Source organism: Denticeps clupeoides, chromosome 17 (genome assembly GCF_900700375.1).
Source record: "Denticeps clupeoides chromosome 17, fDenClu1.1, whole genome shotgun sequence".
NCBI classification, from domain to species: Eukaryota; Metazoa; Chordata; class Actinopteri; order Clupeiformes; family Denticipitidae; genus Denticeps; species Denticeps clupeoides.
The window spans coordinates 12,374,749-12,400,077 of record NC_041723.1 but is presented as its reverse complement, the minus strand read 5'-3'; the positions used below and the strand labels follow the sequence as shown (position 1 = coordinate 12,400,077).

The 25,329-nt window shown below is 45.4% G+C and overlaps 1 protein-coding gene across 1 annotated transcript in view; it reads left to right on the top strand.

Annotated features, from left to right (window-relative positions):
• Positions 1-25,329, top strand: part of myo9ab (myosin IXAb) — an 84,820-nt gene that overhangs the window by 33,018 nt on the left and 26,473 nt on the right. The window contains 9 exon segments of the mRNA XM_028957398.1: positions 10,567-10,661; positions 10,750-10,812; positions 12,702-12,801; positions 14,208-14,261; positions 16,398-16,495; positions 16,596-16,722; positions 20,096-20,185; positions 23,394-23,510; positions 24,173-24,307. Coding sequence (XP_028813231.1) covers positions 10,567-10,661; positions 10,750-10,812; positions 12,702-12,801; positions 14,208-14,261; positions 16,398-16,495; positions 16,596-16,722; positions 20,096-20,185; positions 23,394-23,510; positions 24,173-24,307 — 879 coding nt within the window.

The window sequence follows — 25,329 nt, the reverse complement described above, 5'->3', positions numbered from 1 at the left end:
CACCAGACTACTGCTTATCAGCAGAGTTATCTGGTGGTTTACTAATAGCTCAAAAACTTGTAGCATGGCAGGAACCTCTTCATCTGATAAGGTGTGTTCTCCAAATATAACACTAAAACAATTCAGAAACAAGGACCATACGATATAGCATGTTTTAAAAATGTATGATTATAATGTATGTGAATTCAATACAGTTTCTTTTTTTTCTTTTTTTTTTTTTTTGTGCTCTATTTTTTAAGCACTATGATTAAGGCTAATTTCAGGTCAAGTACGTCTGTGTGTATACATTAATAGATTCCCCAGAACTGTTACTACTTATCTGTATCATCTGTAATGATGTTTTCAGAAACTATGTGTAAGAAGAGCACATGCCGATGAATGACTGCTCTTCCTCATTCTGGACTATTTCAAGCCGCTCCTGTCAATCTTTCACATACACTTCAGTACGTCACCAAGGCATGCAGATCCTAAATTTGTAAGTAGGCAGGGTAAATTATATCCATAAAAAGACCGATTCGGGCTGCACTGGATGTGTCCAACACAGTCAATTCTATCCAACATCAATTCTTACATTTACTTTATGGAATTTATCAAACACCCTTATCCCAAGAGAGTTGCAATCAGTAGTTACAGGGACAGTCCCCCCTGGAGACACTCATGGTTAAGTGTCTCAGGGACACAATGGTAGTAAGTGGGGTTTGAACCTGGGACTTTGTGGTCTTCTGGATGATAGGCGAGTGTTTAACCCACTAGGATTCTGACATCCTATTCTTTTTGGAATGCTCAAACTCTTAACATGGCAGAAATATTCTGACTTCTTTCTATACAATGCAAGGCAGTGGAGCCATGCTATTTTTTTACAGTCATTGGTGGAGATGTAGATGTCTGCTTTATTTCCTCTCTTTTTCTATGAATGTAGAAAAAAATTCCAAGCCATTCCATGCTGACACTGCCACTCTGCTGTCCTCCTCAGCACTGATTGTTTTATAGCTGTAGAGTCCACCGGCCTGCACACGTCTGTCATGAGCTCTGTTACAGCCTGTCTTGACGGAACACACAGATCTGTCACAGATCTTTGCTCACATTTTCTAAATATCTCCCACAGATCTGCATTCTGAGCCTTTCCATAAGTTTCTATGAATCATCTCCTTCTCCATGGACGTACCAGCAGTGGAGAGACAGTCCTGTCTGTCTTTTACGAGCTGCTTTCCTCTAACCATGAATAATTATAGACATTTCAACATTTCATCTCTCAAACAGGTTTAATCAATGGAGATTAAATTTAATGTCCATTCAGTTACATTCACTATAGGCTTATTTCATGCAGCAATTAGCCTGAATGTGCCTGATGGGCATTTGTGTGCGTGTATAATAATATTATGCATGCATGCTAATTCTCACACTTTTTCAGAGGTTGAACATGGCAAGATGGAAGGGCTTTAAGGGCATGTGTTTAAAAAAAACTAGGGTTAGGGTTAGGGATTCATGGGATATCAATACCTCATACACTAAGTGTGTCAACTAGGGAAGAGGATCAATATTATCATCGTGCGATATTATCATTCAGTATCGCTATATCATATGGACATGGGGTGGGGGGTTAGTAGCCTAGTGGGTAAGACACTCGCCCATGAACCAGAAGACCACAGTCACAGTGTCCCTGAACAAGACACTTAATCCTGAGGGTCTCCAGGGGGACTGTCCCTGTAACTACTGACTGTAAGTCTAGGTGCACATTCACTTCCTCACATCTGGAGATGCTAGTAGCACTTATCAGATTATCTGTAAAATCATGGCTCTGACTCTGATGTCTGAAGGGGTCCAAGCTTGGTCTCTGACATCTGCCGATCCCTCTGTCCTCATCTCAAATATGAGCTTAGATGGAGGTAGTGAGGGTTGTCATGGAGACCAAGGTCTTGCATGCTGATGTGTATGTGTGGCTGCTCTCCCTCCCCCCCCTCTTTTCTTCTCCTGTTGACGTCTGAGGAATCGTAAAGATATGTAGTGATTTGCAGAATTTACCTCTCATCTATTGTCATTTCCTCCCCAGTTCTAACAGAGGAACAGAGGCGCATTCCTACAGATGCCCCCCCCACCCCCCCAGGCAATGTTCATTCATAAAAAATAAAAAAAAACAGTTCGGCTCGGACCATACTTTGCCTGGAATACCGCTGTGCTGTACGGGGTTGTCATGAGGAGCCACGGTCTGAGGACAGAGTGACGCTATGTGCTTGCAGCCCGTGGTGCGACCCGCCTCTGTTATGCAACAGAGGGGTGTTGAGAGTGCAACAGAGGCTCCTTCCTTGCCATGTGCTGTGTTTTTTTTTTTGTTTTTTTTTATCCCTCTTAAAGGAAGGGGGTTGGCGGGAGAATCAGACGGACTCGTCCAGGGGCCTTTGAAGTCGCTGAAGAGGACTGTGTCTTCTGAGGCGTCTCTTGTTACTGTGTCATAGCTGAACACTGGCCTCATTGTTGCCTGTGGAATGCAGTGGGAACAGTACGGCCGCCAGGCCGGCCTCAGCCCTGCTGCACCAGTTGTGGAGAGTGTGGTCTGAGTGCACTCTGGAAGGAGAGTGCCGAGTGACCCGTACCGTACCGAATTTGGGCCACACAAGGACACCTCTGCAGCTCAGCTCTGATATTTAACAGTCAAACCAAGTTTTTTCAGTACCACTTACAAGGGAAAGGCCGGATGAGGGGTTGCAGTTTACTGTAGAAAGACTGATAAAGATTTACAGTTACTATGAATTTGCATAAAAGCCAGAGGCCCTCATCTTGTGATTAGATATGAAAATTCCTAAAGTACTATTGCAGAGCAGCATTTCATAAAACCATAAAACATCATTTGTTTTGATTATCATGAGTCTCATAAAATATGGCAAAATACTGCAGTACATTTCCAAAGCTAATAATTTATTTCAAGCACCACTCATGTACCATGTGTAATATTGCTTGTGTTCTGGCGATCCTGTGTGCTGTATTTAGAAGAAAAGGGCATTCACTGTTATATGTTGCCACGCAATCCTCACAAAACATACTTTAAGCAGTAAATTGCAAAATAGGTTTAGCCCATACTGACTCTGGCATGCAGTCATGCAAGCATCATAAAAGAGCAGCATAAAATTCATTAGATTAGTTGTTTGTTTTGGCTTCACACGTTTGTATGAGATCCTTCGCACACCTGAACCAGCTGTAAATATAACGTAGCCATATCACAATGTGCCTGTAAATCCATTTAGAGTCACATAAACCCAAACATGTAAAAACCTGGATTTAACCTGAAAAATCCTGTTAATGCAGCAGAGTGCGTGCAATTTATTATTATTATTTTTTTTTTTACTGTGAATGATTGTGCAGCTCAAATATCATCTCACACAATTTCAGGTCAGGAACTCTAAAGATGGTGCACCAAAGGTCATCTGGTCTGGTCCTTGATGTTCTAGAGTTTGCTCTAAAGGGGCAGTGGTGGCCTAGCGGTTAAGGAAGCAGCCCCGTAATCAGAAGGTTGCCCAATCCGCCAAGGTGCCACCAAGCAAGGCACCGTCCCCACACACTGCTCCCCAGGCGCCTGTCATGGCTGCCCACTGCTCACCAAGGGTGCACCGTGTGCTGTGCTGCTGTGTATCACAATGACTTTACTTTAGATGTACTATTTTTTTGATGTTGTGTGGTGTTGAGTGATGTGAGCAGCATTTCATCTGCTGCATTTCATCTGATGTTAGAAAGCATAGCATCATATGAATAAAGAAAACTATGTTTATTTAGGCCTATATAAAGAATAACTGTATTTAATAAGCGTGTCTACTGCGGGTCCTCTGGCTCGGTTTGTGTGCCTGGCGAGGGTGTGGCTGGGGTTTGATGCGTTGTGCTCACGCTGTAGAATAACAGGAGCAACAGCGCATTACTCAGCCTCAGCCATGCGACTCGTGCAGCCTGTTGAGCTCAGCAGGTCTACATCAGGACCGTGTGCGCCGCTCACTCCACACAGCCATCATGCTGTTAGCCGTTAGCCCCACCCTGACCTTGAACGGCAGCCCTCTGGCGGCTGGATGCGGTGTCCTTGTCTGCTGCAGTAACGAGAGACGGGTGTTTACTGAGGCTTCCTGTTTTGTGAGGTCTGATTGACAGAAGAATAACAGAACTGTGTGTGTGTGTGTTTGTGTGAGCTCTACTGTAGCCTGATGGGTGAAACTCGAGAAGGGATGAGCTGTGCCTCTGAGCAGGAGGCCTTGGCGCCCCTGAGGCCAGGATGAGACCACTGGGCATCGCCCTGATCTGCACCCATTAGGCTGCCTCCACCCCGACTGCAGGGCTAAGAAGCTGCTGGGTACCAGGTGGTGCTGCCAGTCCTGATGGATGTCTGGTCCGCTCCAGCCATTATGTAACCTGATTACAAGCCTCAATCATGCAGGCGTTCTTCAGTACGAGGTGCATGGTCATAATGTTATGGCTGACATTGAATCATAATCCCAGTATTGTGATGTGCATCAGAAGTATGGACCATACAGACCAGGCATTGTCGGCAATTTTCATTTTAAGATTACAAGGCTTTAAAACCTTCATCAATGAGGCGTACAGTCCATGTAAAAAAAGGACATTGTCACCCGCCGGGCATGAAACACCAACGAGCTGGAATGCACCCTGTTTCACGCTCAGATGGCCTTGAGCCTGAGATGGTCATTAATTGAAAAAATGTCACCTAACGACCAGCTGTGACCGCAGTTAAGCGATATGTCTCATGTACTTCTACTCCTTCACTATGGGTCAGGCTGTTCCTGTGTGTGTGTGCGTGCGTGTGTGTGTGTGTGTGTGTGTGTGTGTGCGTGCGTGTGTGTGTGTGTGTGTGTGTGTAAAATTGGTCTGTGACACACAGTCTTCTGTCACATCTAGGAAGTGTCATGTGGTATGAGCCTCTGGCAGTGCACTTGTAGTTCAAAGATCCGGCCTCTTGCTCCAGTTTGTGAGGCGCACTTATCCATGTAACGTGTGGCTTGAAGATGACTGTGCTGGAATGGTGAAGGAGATACGGAACATGCTTCATGTTGTCTGTACAGAAGGGAGGCTCTAATATAGAATTGTATAATTAGATTATATAATATGTATTGACGTTTAAATTTGTGTTTTTTTGCGTTCAGCAGTGCTTTGTTTGCTTTTGATCCACTTTAATCCCTGGAACGAACGGGTCCATCTGTTCGTCAAAGCCACAGCCATCAGTGATCGATAGAATATTATCTGTACCTTTAAGACCAGATGGGTATTAGAGCAGTTCTCCCACACCGATGTCCCATTTGTTTTGAGTCAATGTTCATTTAGAGAGAAGCATAAGAGAAGAGCAGGGCTGTGGATTTGGTCCCTATCGCTGTTTATTACACGAGTCATTTGTCCTCGTGATGATAGTGCCCCGGTAATGGCTGTGGGCGGGGTGGAGAGGAGGCGCAGGGCCAGCGTCCTTGAGGCAGTGTCACAGAGGAGCTCTGTGAAGCACCAGGGAACATGTGACTGGGTCAAACTGATCTTTTTGCATATTTCCGCTCCTTTGAATAACTCATGGCTCGCAGTGGAATTAGTTTCATCCCATCATTTCCTGAACTGTCGGGGTCAATGAATGGCTCGCTCTGTCTCTGACCCCGTGCAAAATCTGCAAAACTTCCACGCAGAAATAGCCCATGCCAGGCTGTGTCCAAAGCAAAATGCTTTGTAATTGGACGTTTGTAGACTGACTGCATCCAGAGGCTGGTGCAGTGAAGACGTATTTTAATTTGGTTGCTGCAGCTCGTGCCGCGGTGGTGTAATAAGGCAGAAAAACTGCGTCGACCTACAGACTTTCTGGCTCTAACTGCAGTTAGCAGCAGCTTAAGGGAAATAGTTTCCTTCAAGTGCGCGCTGATCCCCTCTCTGCATCTGCAGTGGGTGTCGAGCCTCCCACTGGAAGGATCTTACTGCTGTGTGTGTGTGTGTGTGTGTGTGTGTGTGTGTTACAGCCTCACTCCTCTGCACCGCTGATGATGTTCCAGATTTGCTTTGGATTAACAGGAAAGGGGAACAGGGATTCTGCAGCCGACTCGTCTTGTTTTTCTGAGATGCTGTCCGGTGTCCAGTGTTTTCGTGTGTGGTTGGGGTGTAGTGATATGCGGCAATTTGTGAGTCACAATGAATTTACTCGTCCATGCAAAAAAAATATCAAAAGAAGAATACGAGTACGACTCAGACCAACACACCACACCAAATCCTTTTAGACTGGAGGACTGGCCCAGTAAGTGAAGTGAAAGACTGCAGCACAGCACACAGTGCACACAACGAAATGTGTCCGGTGCTTTTAACCGTCACACTTAGTGAGCAGTGGGCAGCCATGACAGGTGGGGACAGTGCTTTGCTCAGTGTCATCTCAGTGGCACTTCAGTGGTACCTTTTTGGACCGGGATTCGAACCGGCAACTTGAGGCTGTGTAAAGAAGATTGGCAGATTTGTTTCTAAACAGTTTGTGTTCAGGATATTCTGGCCATGTGATGGCCATGCATTGCAGCCACTGCTTACCATAGCCCCGCCCATAGCAGCTTGATTGCATTAGTGTTTGTGGTTCTTATGGACCTGCACTTGCAGTAGATAATTTGAAAGTTAGACTTAGCGTTCCTCCCATCAGTTCACAAGCATGGGACTCTGGACATCTTAGGGTCTCGGCTTATGGATCTCCTCGTCCATGGCCGTGGCCTAACATGAGCTATTTCTAGTATTCATCTAGACTCTTCTCATCTATTCATTTAGACTCTTCTCCGTCTTGGCCCCTCGGTGGTGGAATGAACTTCCCCTCGAGGTCAGAACAGCTCAGTCACTGAGCACCTTCAAACGACAGCTCAAGACCTTCCTCTTTAAAGAATATTTAGATTAAATTGTAACTTTCTTATTGTCGAACTTGTGTACAGAATCTACAACAGAGTGAATAAAATAGATGTTTTCATAGTTGCGGGTCCTAGTGAACCGGAATTGATCTCTTCATCGATGGCAACTTGAAAGCACGTTGTAAGTCGCTCTGGATAAGGGCATCTGCCAAATGCCATAAATGTAAATGTAAATGTCTAGTAAGGTGTTTAAACTCGTGATACATTCCGAATTCTCAGGTTTGCTGTGGTAACTCATTCAAGCAGGTTTACTCCTGACCTCTGACATTCACTGCAGTGCATTTACTGACAGTGCATGTATAGTGACAGGTAGTCATACCACGGGGCTGGTGGTAGTAGCCTAGTGGGTAACACACTCGCCTATGAACCAGAAGACCCAGGTTCAAATCCCGATTACTACCATTGTGTCCTTGAGCAAGACACTTAACCCTAAGTTGCTCCAGGGGGACTGTCCCTGTAACTACTGATTGTAAGTCGCTCTGGATAAGGGCGTCTGATAAATGCTGTAAATGTCAATGTCAATGTCATACCCTGCACTGGGCCCGGAGAAAGGACTGCTGGAAGGGTATCAGTATATAAGGCTGTGGCAGAGAGGGGGGGTGTAGCGATGCAGTCCCACCCCACAGGCCATGACAGGATAATTAAGGATAATCGTCATCTCATCTGCCCTTTTAGTTGCGGTTTAGTCAGAGCCTGTGCTCTGTGGCTGGAAGGGTGTGAAATTAGCGTTTGGTGGTGTAGTGGATGTGCTGAAGCCGAGTGGCATGTCCCCACCCACCCCACCCCCCCAGGGCCAAGAGTGCTGCAGTTCTGGCATTATTCTTCCTCCATTAATGAGCGACTGAAGCTCATGGTGTTTTCTGCCTTGTCAGTTACTCATACACACACACTCTCCACTGTGGCCCTACCGTAAGTGCCTATGGGTTCCACGCGCATTACAAAATGTAGGGTTTTCCCACAACATCAAAATTTCTTTTGGCTTGAACTCTAGCAGCTCCCCAGCATGCAGATCCAGCAGGGTCCATTTAATCACCTTCACACCTCCCCTGCCATTAATCACCAGCCCCGTACACACTGTTTAGTCAGGATTTACTCCCTCGCCATATGTGTACCCCCTTCTGACTGCACCACCCAGTGGCGACATCATCTCAGTCATTCCTCCATGAAAAAAATTCCCATATCGCACAGAGGTGGTGCGCACTGGTGTCATCAGCAGAGACATTGAGTCCTTGTAATTCCACCCGACCAAGGCTGGTGGACAGTGGGGTCACACACCAGCAGATCCGAGGATTAGCGTCACGCTGGGCCGCGAAGGTCCTTTTATTTGTCCGGTGTTTCCCAGACGGAGGAGTGAACAGGCTTATGGGAGCTTAGTGATTTCATTGGAAAAATCAGGGTCATGGGGGAGGCAGGCTGCGGTGAGTTGTTATCAGGATGTTGAAGGTGAATTTATCCTTTGTTATTCCTGTGTTCTGATGAAATATTGTTTAATAAAAAAAAATCAATATATATTATTTCGAAATGAATAATCCTACATTGTCTTTTCCATCTGATGTGCTCTTGACTGCTCTGTCACCACTGCAGCAAACACAAGCATGGCTCATTTGCGCAGATGATTGACAATTCCTACACTGTGAACCTCACCCAGTGGCCGAGACAAATGTGCCAGGGGTTAACAGAGTCTCCATGCCGCTGCTTAGCTGCTCTTTCCTCGATTCCTCTCGCGTTACTAAATGAGCCTCAGGGCTCCCATTTCAATCACCAGAAGTCTCCACCTTCACTGACAGCACAAGGCCTCTAATGGCGCTTAATGGCCCCCGATGGCCTCTGTTGTGGCGTTTTTTTTTTTTTTTGGTTTTTTTTTTCTGCTTCACAAGAAAGTTCCACCAATCAGGTGAAGGCCCAAGTGGGATCCACCGATCACAGCAGAACTGATGGCCTGCTTCAGTCTGTCAGGCTGTGCAGATTTATGGGCCCAAATTCTCACCTCTGTTCCCGCAGAAGTCTTTTAAAACTGTCCACACACATTTTTACCATATTTCAGGTGTATTCATGTGTTTGCTGTCGAACCTTCATCTGAAAGGGGCAGAAGAGGAAATGTGTAAGGCAGGGCTGAAGGATGTTTTAGGAGTTTCTGATATAAAACCATTGACCTGTCCCTTTGTCTACTGGTTGGTAGTAGCCTAGTGGTTAACACACTCGCCTATGAACCAGAAGACCCAGGTTCAAATCCCACTTACTACCATTGTGTCCCTGAGCAAGGCACTTAACCCTAAGTTGCTCCATGGGGGACTGTCCCTGTAACCACTGATTGTAAGTCGCTCTGGATAAGGGCGTCTGATAAATGCTGTAAATGTAAATGTGGTTGGACCTGCACAGTTGGTGGCAGCAGTTGACTGACAGGTGGGGAGGTGGAGACCCATGTGAGCATCAGCAGTCCCTGAACTTTCTGAAAGGCCCCGACTGGCCAACGTTCACACGGATTCTCGTTCATCTCCAACAGAAACATTGACCCGCCAGAGTCTTTCGCACCATGTGGACCCGTTCCAGGAGAGTTGGGGTGTGGTTGTATGAATGTTAGAGAGTGAGTGTGTGTGTGTTTGTGTTTCTAAGTGTGGAGGAGTGAGACGGTTGTTCTGAAGTGCCAGTAAATGTCCCTCGGGGCGATCACAACTTTTCCTACCGGGACCAACCAGTGAGGAAAAGCCTCCCAAGCCCTCTCACTAAATCACCCCTGACGTGTTTTGCTCAGAGGAGTCGTGACCTTTACATTTTATTCAGCAGCTGCCGAGCCAACCTTACTGCAGCGTGTGACTGTATATATTTATGTGCCATACAGCGCTAATGGTTCCATTTACTGTAATTAAGTATAAGGTACAAGTCTGATCACCGTTGTCGGACCCCTTGAGTGATTGCTCCGCCTCTCCCCTCAGTATCTCCTGTAATCTTCCCCCTGTCTGCCCACTCAACAGCTAATGGGACCTTCGGTGGGCTTCAGCTTCAGGGTTGTTTATGAATGCTGCATTACCCTAGAAGGTTTGTGTGTGTGTGTGTGTGTGTGTGTGTGTGTGTGTGTGTGTGTGTGTGCGTGTGTGCGTGTGCGTGTGCATGTCAAAGAGATGGATGTAAAAACAAATTTGAGAAGGATGGGTTCATACTGACCAAGCTGAAGTAGACAGTTCAGTTTGTTCCAGAATGTTTCATTCTGAAAGACAAAGGTAATATCAGAGCACATTTACTAAATGTGTGGCTTAGTTTCAGAAATGCCATATTATTTTCGCTATGTTCACATTAAATTCAGATAAAACAGAAGACGTGAGCCTATTGAGATTTTTCCCAAACCGTTTTATCCAGAGCAGGGTGAGCGTGTGTATTTAAGGAGGGATGGAGAAGGTGAAAGAGAAGTCTTTATTTATTTGTCTGTTCCTCTCTGTGGGCACCTGTGTGTTGTGATCTGTGTCCATCTGGTTGTGATTTACTGTCCCGGGCCTTCGGGGCGTCTGCATCCCTGCAGCGACTACAGACGCCCCAGCGCTCTGTGCTGTAATTGCAGCGATCAGGGGTCCGTATCAAAATATATGTTTAACCCCCCTTCACAGTTGCCATCATCAATTTCTCTGTACCTGCTGGTTGCTCATTGCCTGTTTGTTTCCCTTCTTTTCCTCCACAGGCTTTTGGAAATGCCAAGACTGCCCACAACAATAACTCCAGTCGTTTTGGCAAATTCATCCAAGTCAATTACCAGGAGAGCGGCACAGTGAGGGGGTACGTAGTGAACTCTTCAGCTCGGGGACCTCGGGATCCATCGTGTACTGGACTCCTGGCGAATGGCTGTTCATCCGTTGTGTTTCAGAGCATATGTTGAGAAGTATCTGCTGGAGAAGTCCCGCCTGGTGTACCAGGAGCACAACGAGAGGTGAGGCGCTGACATCATCACCGGGAGACAGGCTGCAGATAGCCTCACGCGGCGCTGACATGTAGCCATAACCTACAGTCACTAATGACTGTTTTGTTCTGTCTGCCTTCCTCCCCCTCTCTTTCGCTCTCACACACACACACACACACACACACACACACTGAATATCTTGTTTTTACCCCCGCGCCGCTCTGTACATGTACACCCCCTTTGTGAAGCTCGGCAGCTGGATCCCATCGTGTGGGTCGGTGGGTGGGTGGGGGGGGGCGCTCTGTCTCTTTCTGCCATGTTTGACAACAGCGCTGTGTGATGGCGAATGCAAAGCCGTCTGTGTCTTTGCAGAAATTCAACCACTAATTATAGCTGCCGGATTAATTGCGTTAAAATCACAATCTCCATTTGAGGCGACGTCAACACAAACCAACGGCGGCAACTGCTCTGACATTCCAGCTACTGCTCTTCCCCATGCTCACTGTGACCACTGACCTCAGGCATTGGATCACATGACCCCAGACACACTGGGGGGTCTGCAGAAGGAATTGGGGGGTGTAACTATGCGTACACTGTGATTTAATATATAATAAGCTTTCATAAGCTTTTGAAGCTACAACATTAGTGCGACATGAATTTCTAAAAAGCATGGCAATTGTCTTAAATGTGTGATTTTCACGATCTTCTGGGCTATACACCATGTGAGCCTGGTGTCCCTCTGCTAAGACTAATGCTACATTCCATTAGCCTAAAGATGAATGGCGGCCCTGGGAAAAGCAGGTCTACCAGTCAGAAAAACCGTCATGTTTTTTTGCAATAACTGATGTTGTATGTTCCTCATCCATACACAGTGCACAGCTTTTCCTCAGCTCTCACCTCTGTGGAAGTGTGGTACAGCCGTCTTGAAAGTGCAGTGATTTTTATTGTGAAACACTGCAGCACAACACATGGTGCAGACAATGAAATGTGTCCTCTGCGTTTAACCCATCACCTTCGTCAGCAGTGGGCAGCCATGAAAGGCACCCGGGGAGCAGTGTGTGGGGACGGTGCTTTGCTCAGTGGCACCTCAGTGGTTCATGATTTGAACAGGCAGCCTTCCGATTACGGGTCTGCTTCCTTACCCACTAGGCCCCCACACTTTTTCAGGGGCAGTGATTTTCCGAATCCAAAATGCGACTACAAAGGTAGTTCCTGGTAGGAATTGAACCCTGTCTTATGAGGCTAACCACCTCGTCAATGTACAGCCCTAAAATTGAACACATCATTAGCAAAATTGCATTACCAATCAGCGTTTAGTCTGAGCAGTTGGTTTTAAGACATAAAATCATTGCTCCTCAAATGTTTTTGGGAGAATTAAAATAAGCCCTTTTATGTTTACATTAAAAATGTAATGTTTGATGGCTGCCACAGTCTTACAGTCTTACAGTCTTACTGTGTCCTGATGACTTTACACAGCAGCCAAAATTGAACCCCCACATCAATACACACTTGTTTGCGAACAGGAAGGGCCCTAGGAGGGGAGTAGATATGAAATTGCTTTAGTAGCCCTTCTCGCCGACTAATAAAACCTCCCCCAAGGTCTGACCGTCTATTGAAGACATCAACACCAGCTCTACTACATGGCTCCAGCACTGTGTGCTGAAAGTACCGTAACCCAAACCCTCAGCCTGGGTTCCCGCTGATGGGCATTTCAGCCGTGATGACAGTTCAGGCACTCGAGCCGATGGAGATTAAACTCAAACCAGGCCTGGGCTCAGACCTACACCAGCACAGCCCACGGTGGGGACTTAACCCCAGACCGATCCTGGCCTTTTCACAATTAATCAAGGTGTCTGATCTCATAAACCTGAGAAGTGTTTGGACATTTCTAAGTCCATGTTCCTCTTGGTTTCCTTCAGGAACTACCATGTCTTTTACTACCTGCTAGCTGGAGCGAGTGAAGAGGAGAGGAAGTCATTCCACCTGCTGAAGCCCGAGGAGTACCATTACCTCAACCAGGTATGTTTTGACAGTGTTCCTGCTCTTATAGTGCAGTGTTGATGCCATGAGGAGTCTCTGGATGCTTGGTGTTTTGTTTCTACTGCTCTGGGCTTCTGAGTATGACACACACACACACACACACACCACACAGTTTGGCAGCATGTGTGTGTTTACTGCTGCTTGTCTGTATCATGCTGCTTTGGCAACACACAGGAGATGCAATAGATGTTTACAGTGACCCCCTGTCCTTTTTATTTTCACTTGGTTTCTGTAGCATAAGGAGTTGCTTCCATTGCGAGAACAAATGGTCTTTTTGTGCTCGGCAAAAAAAGTGCTTGAAAAGCTAAAAAGCATCTATTGCTTTTTTTTTTCCATCTCCAATTGCACATTTTGTAGACCGGACATAGCGATGACTGGATCCTTTGTTTGTTTATCTCTTTTTTTGGCAACCCCAGTGCCCAAAAAAGCCTCTCTGTGTTGATTCCATATGCCGCCTTCTCCCAAAAAAAAAAAGCCTAATCCCCTCCCATCAACAAGCACGGGATGCTCTCTGATGCTCTTCCACACTGTTTCCATAGCGACAGCATGTGTCTGAGTTAATCTCTGTGGCCCTGCCGGCATGCCACGCGCAGGCTCTTCTTCGTCCCCGCGTTCCTCGCAGCCTCCTGACTTCCGCCAGGCACTGCTGAGCCCATGTCATAGTCTCTCCGCGGCGGGAAACATCTCCCCTCTCCACAGGCAGCGGGAGCCCAGGGTCCCTGACCACCTCTTACGCCATAAGCAGAGTGTGAATTCGTCTCATGTCTGTCTTCCTCCTTACGCCTGCTCTCTCGCTTTTTTCCCCCTCCCCCTCCCCTGTTTTCCTTCTGTACTTCCAAGAGCCTGGAAAACTTCATCCAGTTAGGGTCAACACTTTCCTGCTGAGGAACCTCTAACTGTGCCTAACTTTCCTGTGTATAATCTTTAATGTTGTGTTTGTTGTTTTAATGAAATTGCTGCCTTTGGACATTCTTCTTCTCAAGGCTTCTTATTTTTAGCACTATATTAGTTTTCTCTGTGTGTTTTGTGTGTGTGTGTGTGTGTGTGTGTGTTATAACATTTTGGGCTGTACACTTACAGTGCTAAAGTTAGCATAAAAAAGCTAAGTGAGCTAATACATTTGCGAAACATTACATCAAGTAGATGTAGCACAGTGTTCCGACTCGAAAACAAAAACTAGTGAAGAATAAAGTATTTGGCCTTGGTGCCAAAAACCTAGTTTATTTTAGCTAACATGATATTAGCTAACAGTACTTTGTGTGTATAGTGTGCTGTAGTGTTAACAGTTAACAGCATGATTTGCTAACTCATAGTTTGAACCTCTCTTCGTGTGTGTGTGTGGATTTCTGTCTAATGCTTCCTAACTCCTTCTGCCTTACTTCCAGATGACAAAGAAATCCTTCAGACAACACTGGGAAAATTGCTATGAGAGCGAGCTGGTCAGTATTGTGTTAAGTGTGCTTTATTTGTCTCGGTCTTCTGCCTGTGTAATGTGTGAGTGCACTGTTAGTAGCTTTCTCCCTTTTTTTTGTTTAATTGGTGTCATTTGTAACGTCTCTGCTCCTATCTGTGCCGTCAGTGATTGGTCACCGGTTTTTGCCGTAAAGCATCGCGTCCATATTGCATCATGGGACAATAAAAAAATCTCTGCAGTACGGATTTTGTAAAAAGAATGGTTCTGCAGCCTCCGCAAAAGCACTTACGAAGGTTGGATTGAGATGGCAGGGAGCACCAGAGTAAACATGTTCGAACATTCAAGCCTCACTCGTGGAGGCAGGCAGACTGCTGCACTCGTCCATCAATTTCTTCACGTTTCGATAGCCCCGCCCTGCAAACCTCATGATAGGTGTTCCTGGATCTCCAGCGATTAATCCAGCACACGATGATGTCAACCAACCAGCAAATTCCCTCATGGACCCATCAAAAATCTTATAAATTTTACACATTAGATAATAGTATTAAATAACAATACCCATGAGAAGAACACTCTACATTCTGAGTAAAGCCTCTTTATCTACTTTTCTACAAATACTGTATATATGCTGCTGTTTTCTGGGCATGAACGTGATGACTGAACATATTGTCTGGTCTATGGAAATACCACACGGATTAGGTAACATCTGGCTAACAGTGAACATTTTGGACTGAGCTGCTGTGCTGACCGCTGACCACAGCAGCACTCCTATCAGAGTCAGCGCTGCTTGTAATTTCTCATATCAGTTCTCACCACAAGAAATAACACAGATCTCAGCGAATAAATAGGGGTTGGGGAGTTATTTCTTGGGTGCCGTTTGGGTGCTTTGGCCTGGTGTTGGGTGTTTTTAAAAGCGTGTTCTGCTCACCATGCTCGCACTGTTGTGTTTGTATGTCACGCATTAGAGGTTTTGCAAGCCCTGCTCATCCTCTGCTGCCTGGGCACGGAGCCACACTTTTTCAGTCAAAGGCACAGTAGGTAGAAGGCTGCAGGATGGATCTGCTGGCTGCCACTGGCAATTCGTGGGCAAATCTGTTTCAACAACGCAATATTAGATTACATTTGTGTTTATATTCATTTAGCCAGTCAAATGGTTTGAAATTGCGGAACATTCGTGTTGTTCTGCTATTTAGAGATTGCAACCCTAACATTTTCAAGGCTGAAGAAGAGAATGCGGTTTGCACTGAATGAACTGGATCAATGTTTCTTGATGGACCAGTGTTAGCGGTATGGCCTGGTGCCAGTGATTCCAGTAAGACCGGCCGACATTGTTTCTTTTATTTTTCAGTCTTGCTTTATTGTATCAAATGTTGACTGCTGGCACGAGAAAGGAATAAAGTCAGCAGTTCACAGGCGCTCTCGATGCTGCTTACTCTGGGTCATGTTAGACTCAGAGGGTCTGTTGTCGTTGGAAGAATTGCCAGTTTAAATGGGAGAAATTGCCCTTAGTTCGGCTGCCCATTGTGGAAATGTGAAGGAAATGAAAATAATCGTGGAGGAGAATCCAGCTCGGGGATAAAGAGGATGCTGCGAGTTTTAAAGAACCGATTTGGTTTCTGAACTGGCTTTTCAGTCGCCCTGGTATGCAGTAATTACAACCTGGGCAGTGGAACAGGCCACTGGAGGAAAGACGTGCTCAACCTGAAGCTGGAACATGCCTTCGTATGGGGGGGCTGTCGTTAGAATGGGGAGGAAGTGCGGGATCCTGCCCGCCAGCTGGCCCCGGATCAGTGCATGGCTGCCCCTTCAGGCCCTCTTTCCGTGTCCCCTGTGCTCTTCCTGTGTGCTTTTTGTGAACTTTTACCGGCTTAATGTCATTCTTCCACCTTCACCTTACATTTAGAACCACATATTACCTTTGACTATGAACATATCTGTCCATGAATTCTGACATCAGCAGCCGATGCCTGGGTTATTAATAGAACTGGGGTAAAAGCAGACATTATAATATTGCTCATTAGCGCAGAATGGCTTTGGGCTCTTATGGTTAAGTTAATTAAGTGCTAGTTAATAAAAGCGCTGTCATCCATGTGGGGGGATCGTAAATTTCATTCTGGGACGGCGGCCCTCATGAGCCTGTCTGCTGTGCTGATGGCTGCAGGACTGCTTCACGGTGGAGGGAGAAGACCTGAAACACGACTTTGAGCGACTGCAGCTTGCCATGGAGATGGTGGGATTCTTGCCGGCCACAAGAAAACAGTGAGTACAGCTGCGCAGCCTTTACATGGGCAGAGGCGCCAGGTCTCCACTGATGTACAGTTGTCATGCCTGATATGTATGTATGTCCTTTGTTCTCCAGAATCTTCTCCCTGCTGTCAGCCATTCTGCATCTGGGCAACATCCGCTACAAGAAGAAGACCTACAGGGACGACTCCATTGATATCTGTAACCCGGAGGTGCTCCCAATTGTGTCTGAGCTGCTTGAGGTTAGTAATTCTTTTAATTCCCATATTTAAATCGTTTTGTTATTGTTCATCATTGATGTCTATGTGTCAACTAGGGGTGTGCAATATAAACACAAAATTTGCAGAAGAAAATGTGAATCTATTAAGTCTAAGAATGTTAGATAGTGTTTCTCATCTTTAACTTTTAAGAAAAGCTATAATATTACCAAATAAACATAAATCTTTAGGATCCTTCAGCATACTGCATATTTATAAAAAAAACTGACTAATTAAAAAAATTAAACTGACCTACTTTTAGTGGTTCCTGCTCCCACCCAGGGTCATTTTTTTTTCCTGACTCATCCCAGTTATGTGAAATTTTCGTGAACTTGACTAATATCCTGCGGGAGTCCCGTGAGATTCCCTTGGCCCATGGGATTCCTGCTAAGTCTGTCTGTTGTACATGTTGTGGATTGTGTTGTTGCTATATTGTCTTTCAATTCCAGAAATATTCATACTGGTGTTAATGACTACATTTACATGACATTAGACAAAATGTAATTTTAGTTTCAGTCCTATTATAACCAGACATGTTGAACTACATGCTCTAACACACCAAGATAATGCGACTGATAGTTAAGCTGCTACTATGTGTATAGAGATGTAAAAACCTGTCTGATTCATCACAAGAAAAAGTACTACACATTTATGGCATTTTTCAGACACCCTTATCCATAGTTTCTTACAAACAGTAGTTACATGGACGATCTCCCTGGAGACACTCAGGGTGAAGTGTCTTTCTCAGGGACACAATGGAAGTAAGTGGGGTTTGAACCTGGGTCTTCTAGTTCATAGCTGAGTGTCTTACCCACTAGGCTACAGCCACCCTACCACCAACAACCATGTCAAACATCAGTCCAGCGCATATATAAGCTGCACAGCAGTCTGAATAAATGGTCAAGTTGAGTGGCATGGAAGTAACCTGATTTATGTCCTGCGTGATGTGGCACAGCCCTAGTGTCAACATGTTTTTCTAGGTCCCGTGTTAGTGAAGTGGTATGGTATATTACTGCTGACAAAAGCAGCACAGCGCTCTGTTCAGTCCTGTTGACGTGGATCATTTTCTCTAAATAACAACATTAGTCGCTGCTTTCAGGACCGTGTTCCTGATGATGAATCCGGCTTAAACAGTTCTCAGAAAAGTTTGGCCTGCGTGCATCATATGATTTGATATTTCATAATTGTATTATTTTAGTTGGCTTGATAGACTGCATTTTCAAAGGCTGAAATACAATTTTGGTTATGAATTGAAATATTTCCACAAATAACCATTTCACTCTGCCGTAATATAATCCGTTCAAATATGCATTTAATAGACTGGAAAAGGGAATGACTTTAGCAGAGAAGAGTGCAGGTTTACAGAGAGGTTTTGTTATGTGGTGTTAAGAAATCTGTCCTGATGCCTCAGATTTACTCCTGTACCACAGACTGGTGTGTGGAGAAGTAAACCCTGCTTACTTCTCCATTCTTCAGAGCTGCCGTGAGACATGCTGCTCTAATTTGCCATTTTGCACAAACCAGAACTCATCTTGATGTGGGTTTTCTGACAGCATTCCTGAGGCGTTAGGGGTTGTTGGTGCATTAGTGTACAGGATGACACAGGAAGGTTTTGGGAACAGGATCCAGACAGTAATTTTAAATGTGAAGTGAAGCATACATTGGTTATTTGATGAGAACTCAGCCCAGACCAGAGTGATCTTTTGTAGATCTTTTGTCAGACACCATGTGTGAACGCCACTCCCACTTACCCTCGATCATTGTGCAGTTTTCACAAACAAAAGAAAAGAAAATTATGTCCCCAGCGTCTCTCACCATCTGCATGAAAGCAGCCATTTCCCAAGGAAAACTGAAACTGCTTCCAGCGTGGACAGACATGGAAGTGGACCTGGCCTGGAGTTCCTGCAGAGGTGCAGGATGGAGATCTGGGCACTGAGCCGTATGTAGCATGGCTGAGTGGGTCACCGCTGATGGATGGGAGTTCAGATGGCAACTGAAGCATGCTTTCTCTGTTTTGGGTATACGCGTGTTGCTGGAATGAGTGCAGGAAATGCTCTCTCTCGCAGTGAGTGCCGTTTAAAATCTCTTCTGAAGGACGATTGTCTTAATGCAGACAAATGTCTCAGAAGGCTGCTGCTGACTACTGCCATAGTTCAGGGAGCAGCCTTTTAAGTAACTGATGCGGGGCATTATATGGGATCTTAAAATTAATGATCCTATTCGGTGAAGAGTAGATCAGCAATGCTGTAGATATGATAAGCACCGCCAGAACTGGCCATATTTCTAATTTAATACCATTCTGTAGGATTTTGTAATATGCATTAGCAGATCTGCCACTAAATTGATACTTGTTACCAAAACCCAGAGTGATGAGAGGATTTGACCAACGGCTGTGAAATCTGTTTTTGGATTTGTGTAAAGGGAAAGCAGAGACATTTCTGTACACCCCAGCCCCCCAGCAGCTGTTGAGTTGGACATTGTCCCGTAATCTCATGAAATGGGGAACTAATCAGATGTGCTTTGTGACATCTGCCCATCAGGAAGGCCCTGGGGTGGAGGGACGTCCTCAGAGCCATGCTCCATATGCCCTCAAAACTCATCTCAGTCTGCCAGAGGAGCGTGTGAGCACATCAGCTGGCCCCTTAGTCTGACTTTATTGAAAATAGGAAGTCCTGGGATTTGTCCTTTCTGTAATTTTGAAAAAAATTTGAATTTGAAATGATTCGAAATAGAAAAGAGTCATTGACTAGTTAATGATGTAGTCAAGCCCACCTTAGCTGATGTCCCACATGTAAGGCTTTTAATGTGACCAACTTGCATTCCAATGCATTGCAGCATTCCATCTAGAATAGTTTTTGCTAATAATGGGCCTGTTTTTTTAAGCAGATATACCATTTATTTCCAGCTGCTTTTACAACATTAATAATGGAGTTTTGGTCAAGTTGTGGGTGTTACTTGTTCCACAGCCTCCACTAGTATTTTCATTACAGAGATATATTTTGGAGATTCCATCATGGATACTAACATATTAATAATGTATCAAAAGAGGATCAATTTATTCCCATGTCAACTTTTTTCATCTAGTTAAATGAAATCATAGCCACAGTTCCTGCATCCAGAAATCCTGTTGAGAGATTGAGAGAGAAATAAATATCAGTTTGTCTGACACCTTTTTGCACTGAAGCTTATTGCCAAGAACGACAGCGAGAATCTGTCCGACTCCTCTTCTCAGCCCGTTATCAAAATATATTGCATTGCCCACGCTGTAGGTGGGCCGCGTGGAAATTGCGGCCGCTGTGCATGACCGTGCCTGGGCTGAAGCTTCGCAACGGACTCACGAATTTCCTGTTGTGTGCAGGTGAAGGAGGAGATGCTGTTTGAGGCCCTGACCACACGGAAGACTGTCACCGTGGGCGAAAAACTGATTGTGCCGTACAAACTCGCTGAGGTAAGGCTCCAATTTGTACTTGCTACTTCGTCCATTCATGTTTCCTTCTCACTGTTAAAGCTCCTGTGAACACCCTGCCCTTCCTGCGTCGTGTTGGTTCTGTGCCCGCAGAGCATTTGTAGATGGTTGCTCAGATTCCTAAAACCTCAACAAAGCGAAACCAGCACAATTGTTTTGAAGTGAAATGCGTCAGAGCCTGGAGAGGCTCGCTGGACTGTTTGTTGCGGCTTTAGTGCCCTCGTTCTTTTACGTCCCCCCCCTTTTTTTCCCTGAGTGCTTTGCAACATCCTGTTTCCCTCTCAGATTTAACCCTGTAGGAGCAGCATCTTGTTCCTTCTGTTGGTTTTGTAGCACTGTCTTATAAGATTTACATCGACTTGTGGTTTGTGTATCTCAAAAGAGCTGGAAAGCCTGTAAACAAATTGGAAATAATAAGTATTCATTGTTGCTTTTTTTCCCTTATTCCACTAACGGTTTGCTAAGATGAATAGTGCTGTTCTCTATTGTACATCAGACCTGAATAAGGCCAAAAGTGCATGCCTGTCTCCAAATGTAAGCATAATAGAGGTTTAATGATGCGCCCAGTAACCCAATATCTAAAAAATTAGCTGTCGATTTGGATGGGGCCTGTGGTGCGATCGAGTAGCGGTTCTCCAGTCAGTCTTGGCTGTCATGTCTGCTGGGTGGAGGTGTCTGTTTCCTGTCCACGATAAACACCCTGCTTTGTTTATCTGACCGGTGCCTATATTTAGGGTTTTCTCCTCCACGACCTGCCCTGAGCGCCGCCACGTCAGAGCCCTTGCTGACAGCCTGGGGGTTAATGGTGGTATGTTGAGGTGTAGAACAGCCACGCACTGTGGCTTTCGCTGCCCCTTCCCCCTGCTGCCTCGAGTCGAACCCCAGCTCTGATGACATTCCACCATTACATAAAACCCTCTTACTGTACATCAGTGTTTGAAAAGGATTTGGTCTTCCTTTCCTCGGCAGCCGTCCTGTCCATATTTGTTAGGGCCATCTGACAGAAGAGGCCTTCCCATTGTCTGTGATCAGCGTCAAGCCCCCGCCTCTCACCCTGTGTCTGGCCTGCTGATGGAGTTCCGCTCATGCTGAGAGTTTCCCTTTGCTTCCTTCTTAGGCCCGGAATCACTGCGAGGGAACAGTTCAGGGGTCACAGAATTCAGTTGTGATGCACCAGTAACCAGCTCACTCAAATATTACCCGTCTTAATGATCTAATCAGACACACTGGGGTGTACCCCCAAACACAAAAAAGACGTCTGCAGTGATGTGGAGAAAAACATTATACTGTGGACATGGACGAGTTGGGGATCTCGTCACTGTCTTTAGAAAACATGCTCACTAATGCACTCTCACCCTTTGACATTGTAATCCCAGGCCACGTGTGGCGTTGGCTCATGCAGCGTATCTTGCACCTCCTGTGGTTCATAAGGCGTGTTTGTGAGCCATTAGAGAAGGTGCTACTCCCTCGCCTCAGCTCTGCACAGCAGCTCTCCTAATTGCAAACACAAGCCAGGGCTTGGGCTCGTACTTTTACTGTTTATAAAAATGTTAGATAATTCATCCTAATTATTGTCATCTTCTTGGGTGGCCCAGTGGTAAATGGTGTTTTATTCCTGCTTTTTAAACAGCAGACCTCTGCCCTGCTCCTGTTGAGTTTAAGCAGAAATGTTTGTGACGTTAATCCATCAAGCCCAATTAGTACCCATGTGAGTCGATGTTTAACTTTTGATTTTCCCTGTTTACTGGAAATATTGTATAATGCATATTTTCTTGCATAACCTTTGGCAGAAGGAACAGAAAACAGCTCTTACTCTGCTAAAAATAAAAGGACAAATGAATAATGCAGAGGAAGAGTTTAAACTCTCACCTGGGCATTACCTCATTGCTGCTGGGTGCTGTTCTGAGCAGTGTGTGTGTGTGTGTGTGTGTGTGTGTGTGTGTGTGTGTGTGTGTGTGTCTGAGAGAGGGAGAGAGAAAAGTTGCTCCATCATTCCTCCACCTCACCATGCTGCCACAGCCTCCACCCTCACCCTATGGTACCTGCTGGCTCCATGTGACGTCCTGCTGTTATCCTGTTATTTCTGGGTCTATTCATCCTCCTACTTTTCCAGGGCTGAACTACATGTCCAGCTCTTGTGTGTGTGTTTTCCTCCTGTTTTTGTAGTCTTTGTCAACTCCCCTTTACTTACGTACCTTTAAAAATGGTCACCAAAATGCACTAATTTGCCCTATAATGTAAATGTCTCTGGCACCTTCCTCTTTAGAGAATATTTAGATTAATTTATAACCTTCTTATTGTTTTACTTATGTATACAAACTTCAACATAGTGAATAAAAAGGTTGTACTCATAGTTGGGGGTCCAAGTGAACCAGAATTGATCACTTCATCTATTGTGGAAGCATGTTGTAAGTCGCTCTGGATAAGGGCGTCTGCCAAATGCCTTAAATGTATTATTAAAAACAAAAAATGTTTTTTATATATGTATCCATGTACTATAGGATGGTACTTTGTGAACAAATGTGTGAGTGATGCTGCTCCATTGTTTACAGCTTTTCTTGAATTTCTTTAATATTTAGTGTAAGACCATCGTAAAGAATGGCTAATCACGATAGTGTCTTTTTCACTTGGTCATATTTATTTTTTATTTGGGTATTGGATCTGTTATCGATCTTCTGCAAGCTCAAAATTACTGGGAAGTCACAGTCAAAGAAGATACTGTCATCTTTGAACAAAGAACAAAGTCACAAGGCAGCCCTTTCTTTTTTTTAATCGGGCTCTCAGTGCCGAGCTGGTGCAGTGCAGATGTGGGCTTCTGCTGGCAGCCTATCAGGGAGCAGGTGGGCTCAGTCGACTCTATCAGCCGGGCGCAGCAGAGCAGGACTGGTGGAAATGACTGCGCAGACAGACCTGGCTTTGTCACGGCGCGTGAATGCACTCTGTGATTGGCGGCACTTCCCCCCTCGCACGGCAGTGTTTATAGTGACGGCACTTTTTTAATCTTATTTAATAAGTGCATCTGCTCCACTGATGATGACATGAGGGAGTGAGGGTAGGGATGTCCTAACAGATGTTTCTGTGGGATGAGGGAATACTATTGACCTCCAGTGTGGGGGCAGGAACAAAACCATATTTAAGGTCAATTCAGTTTTTCATTGGTTATGTTTTTCTTTTGTCCCCTCAACCTCAGGCTGGTACTGTGCGAGACTCTATGGCCAAATCTCTCTACAGTGCCCTGTTCGACTGGATCGTGTTCAGGACCAACCATGCCCTGTTTAACAACAAGGACCTGGAGGACAATGCCAAGGTCAGATCTCTTTATTTTTTTCATCTGCTGATTTGTAAACATTGTAAACCTATGTCATTTCTTTTTTTTATTTAATTTCCTTTTTTTTTTTCTTTGGTTGGATGGATGGGGTAAATATGAGTTCACGCCATGCACATGTGCCTGAGCAGTCTGGCCGCTTTGGCAGCTGGCGAGTCGCACCCAGCGAGCATCCAGGGGATTAGATCACAGATTACTTTATCTGCTTGCCCATAGGATGCTTGTGTGTGTGTGTGTGTGTGTGTGTGTTGTATTTAGAGATGATGGTTCTTGTAGTTGAGCTGGATTGCTGTTTTGATCATATACAGAGGGTTTGTCTCCTCATGCTTCATTACCATAAACTGCTAATAATTGCTCACTTTTGAACATTAGCTGCCCTGGCTAATAAATTGTGCTCTGCTGTAATTAAAATGTCTGTTTTGTTTCAGTAATATCATTTAGAGTGTATATGACAGGGATTTGAAACAGCAGAAATACGGCATTGCCAGGTTCAGTTATTAGAGGAAACAATTGCCTGGGCAGTTGCCGGCAATTTAGCAGCAATTACTTTAATTGAAAGACATCATGAAATTAATTTCAAGCAGTTTTATGACCTGCGTGAGCCACATGTAATCCAGACCCCTCTCTCTGCCATTTTCCTGTAGTTCCTGTCCATCGGAGTGCTCGATATATTTGGGTTTGAAGACTACGAGAACAACAGCTTCGAGCAGTTCTGCATCAACTTTGCCAACGAGAGGCTGCAGCATTACTTCAACCAGCACATCTTCAAACTAGAGCAGGTAGGAACCCCCTCCTGCTCTGAGAACCTGAAGGAAGGATGTGGTGTGTGTTTGTGTGTCGGCGAAGGAACTGGAGGCCCATTCACACCGCAGAGTTTCCTCTCGGGTTTCTTTTAATAACCGTGCCATATGCCCAGGTCCCTCCTTCAGCCTGCTGATGGATTTTGTGTCCCTAATGAGGAGCAGTGTTGTTGCGTGGAGGACCAGTGTTTTGTCTGGCGGGTCAGACATGAAGGAAGAGGCTGGCAGCTGGGTGGACGCTATCGGGGGTTAGCCGGCTACTGCAGTCATGTCACCCATCACCGCTGGGCTCTGTAATTAGCAATGATCAAAGCAGCCGTGCCCGTGCCAAATGTGGGCAGCGTTAGGAGATGTCAGATCTCTAATCTTCAGCACCAAAGCCCCGCTGATCAGCCTGGCTCACAAGCCATGGCTGCCATGAAAGAACATTATTGTGATGCGTCCCCTCATCCACCTGCCCTTCATTTGCAGTGTCCATCAGAGACCCACGTCTGCTGTGGAACTCTCCCTGTGGTCAACCTTCATGCATGCGTCTTTCTTTTTCTTCTGAAACTGCAGCTCTTCCTCATCAGTGGAGCACCAAGAACACTGATTCTGACTGTAACCCTGGTTGAACCATGCTGTCCCTGGTTAGCAAACTGCCCAGAGGCAGCAGATTAAAGAACACGCTCCACTTCTTCTGCTTGGGTTTCAAGCTGGTGAATTCATGTTGGATCATCAGACAATAAATAAATAAATAAATAAAGTTAATCCCAGAGTGCTTCATGCCATCCTTTTACGGTAGCGACCACTCAGTGCTGTAGGTGATCCAGCTAGTTTTTGTAATCAGCTTTAACTGCTCTGTTAACTCTGGCCACTTTCCTAGTTCTGACCACTCTGTACAGTGTCTCTGCTTGGCAAGGGAGCCATGTCCCCTCTACACAGGCATCAATGAGCATTCAGCATTCATGGTTTTGTCTCGATAGTTATTTTTATTGAAAAGGTTGGCAGAATGGTTTTAA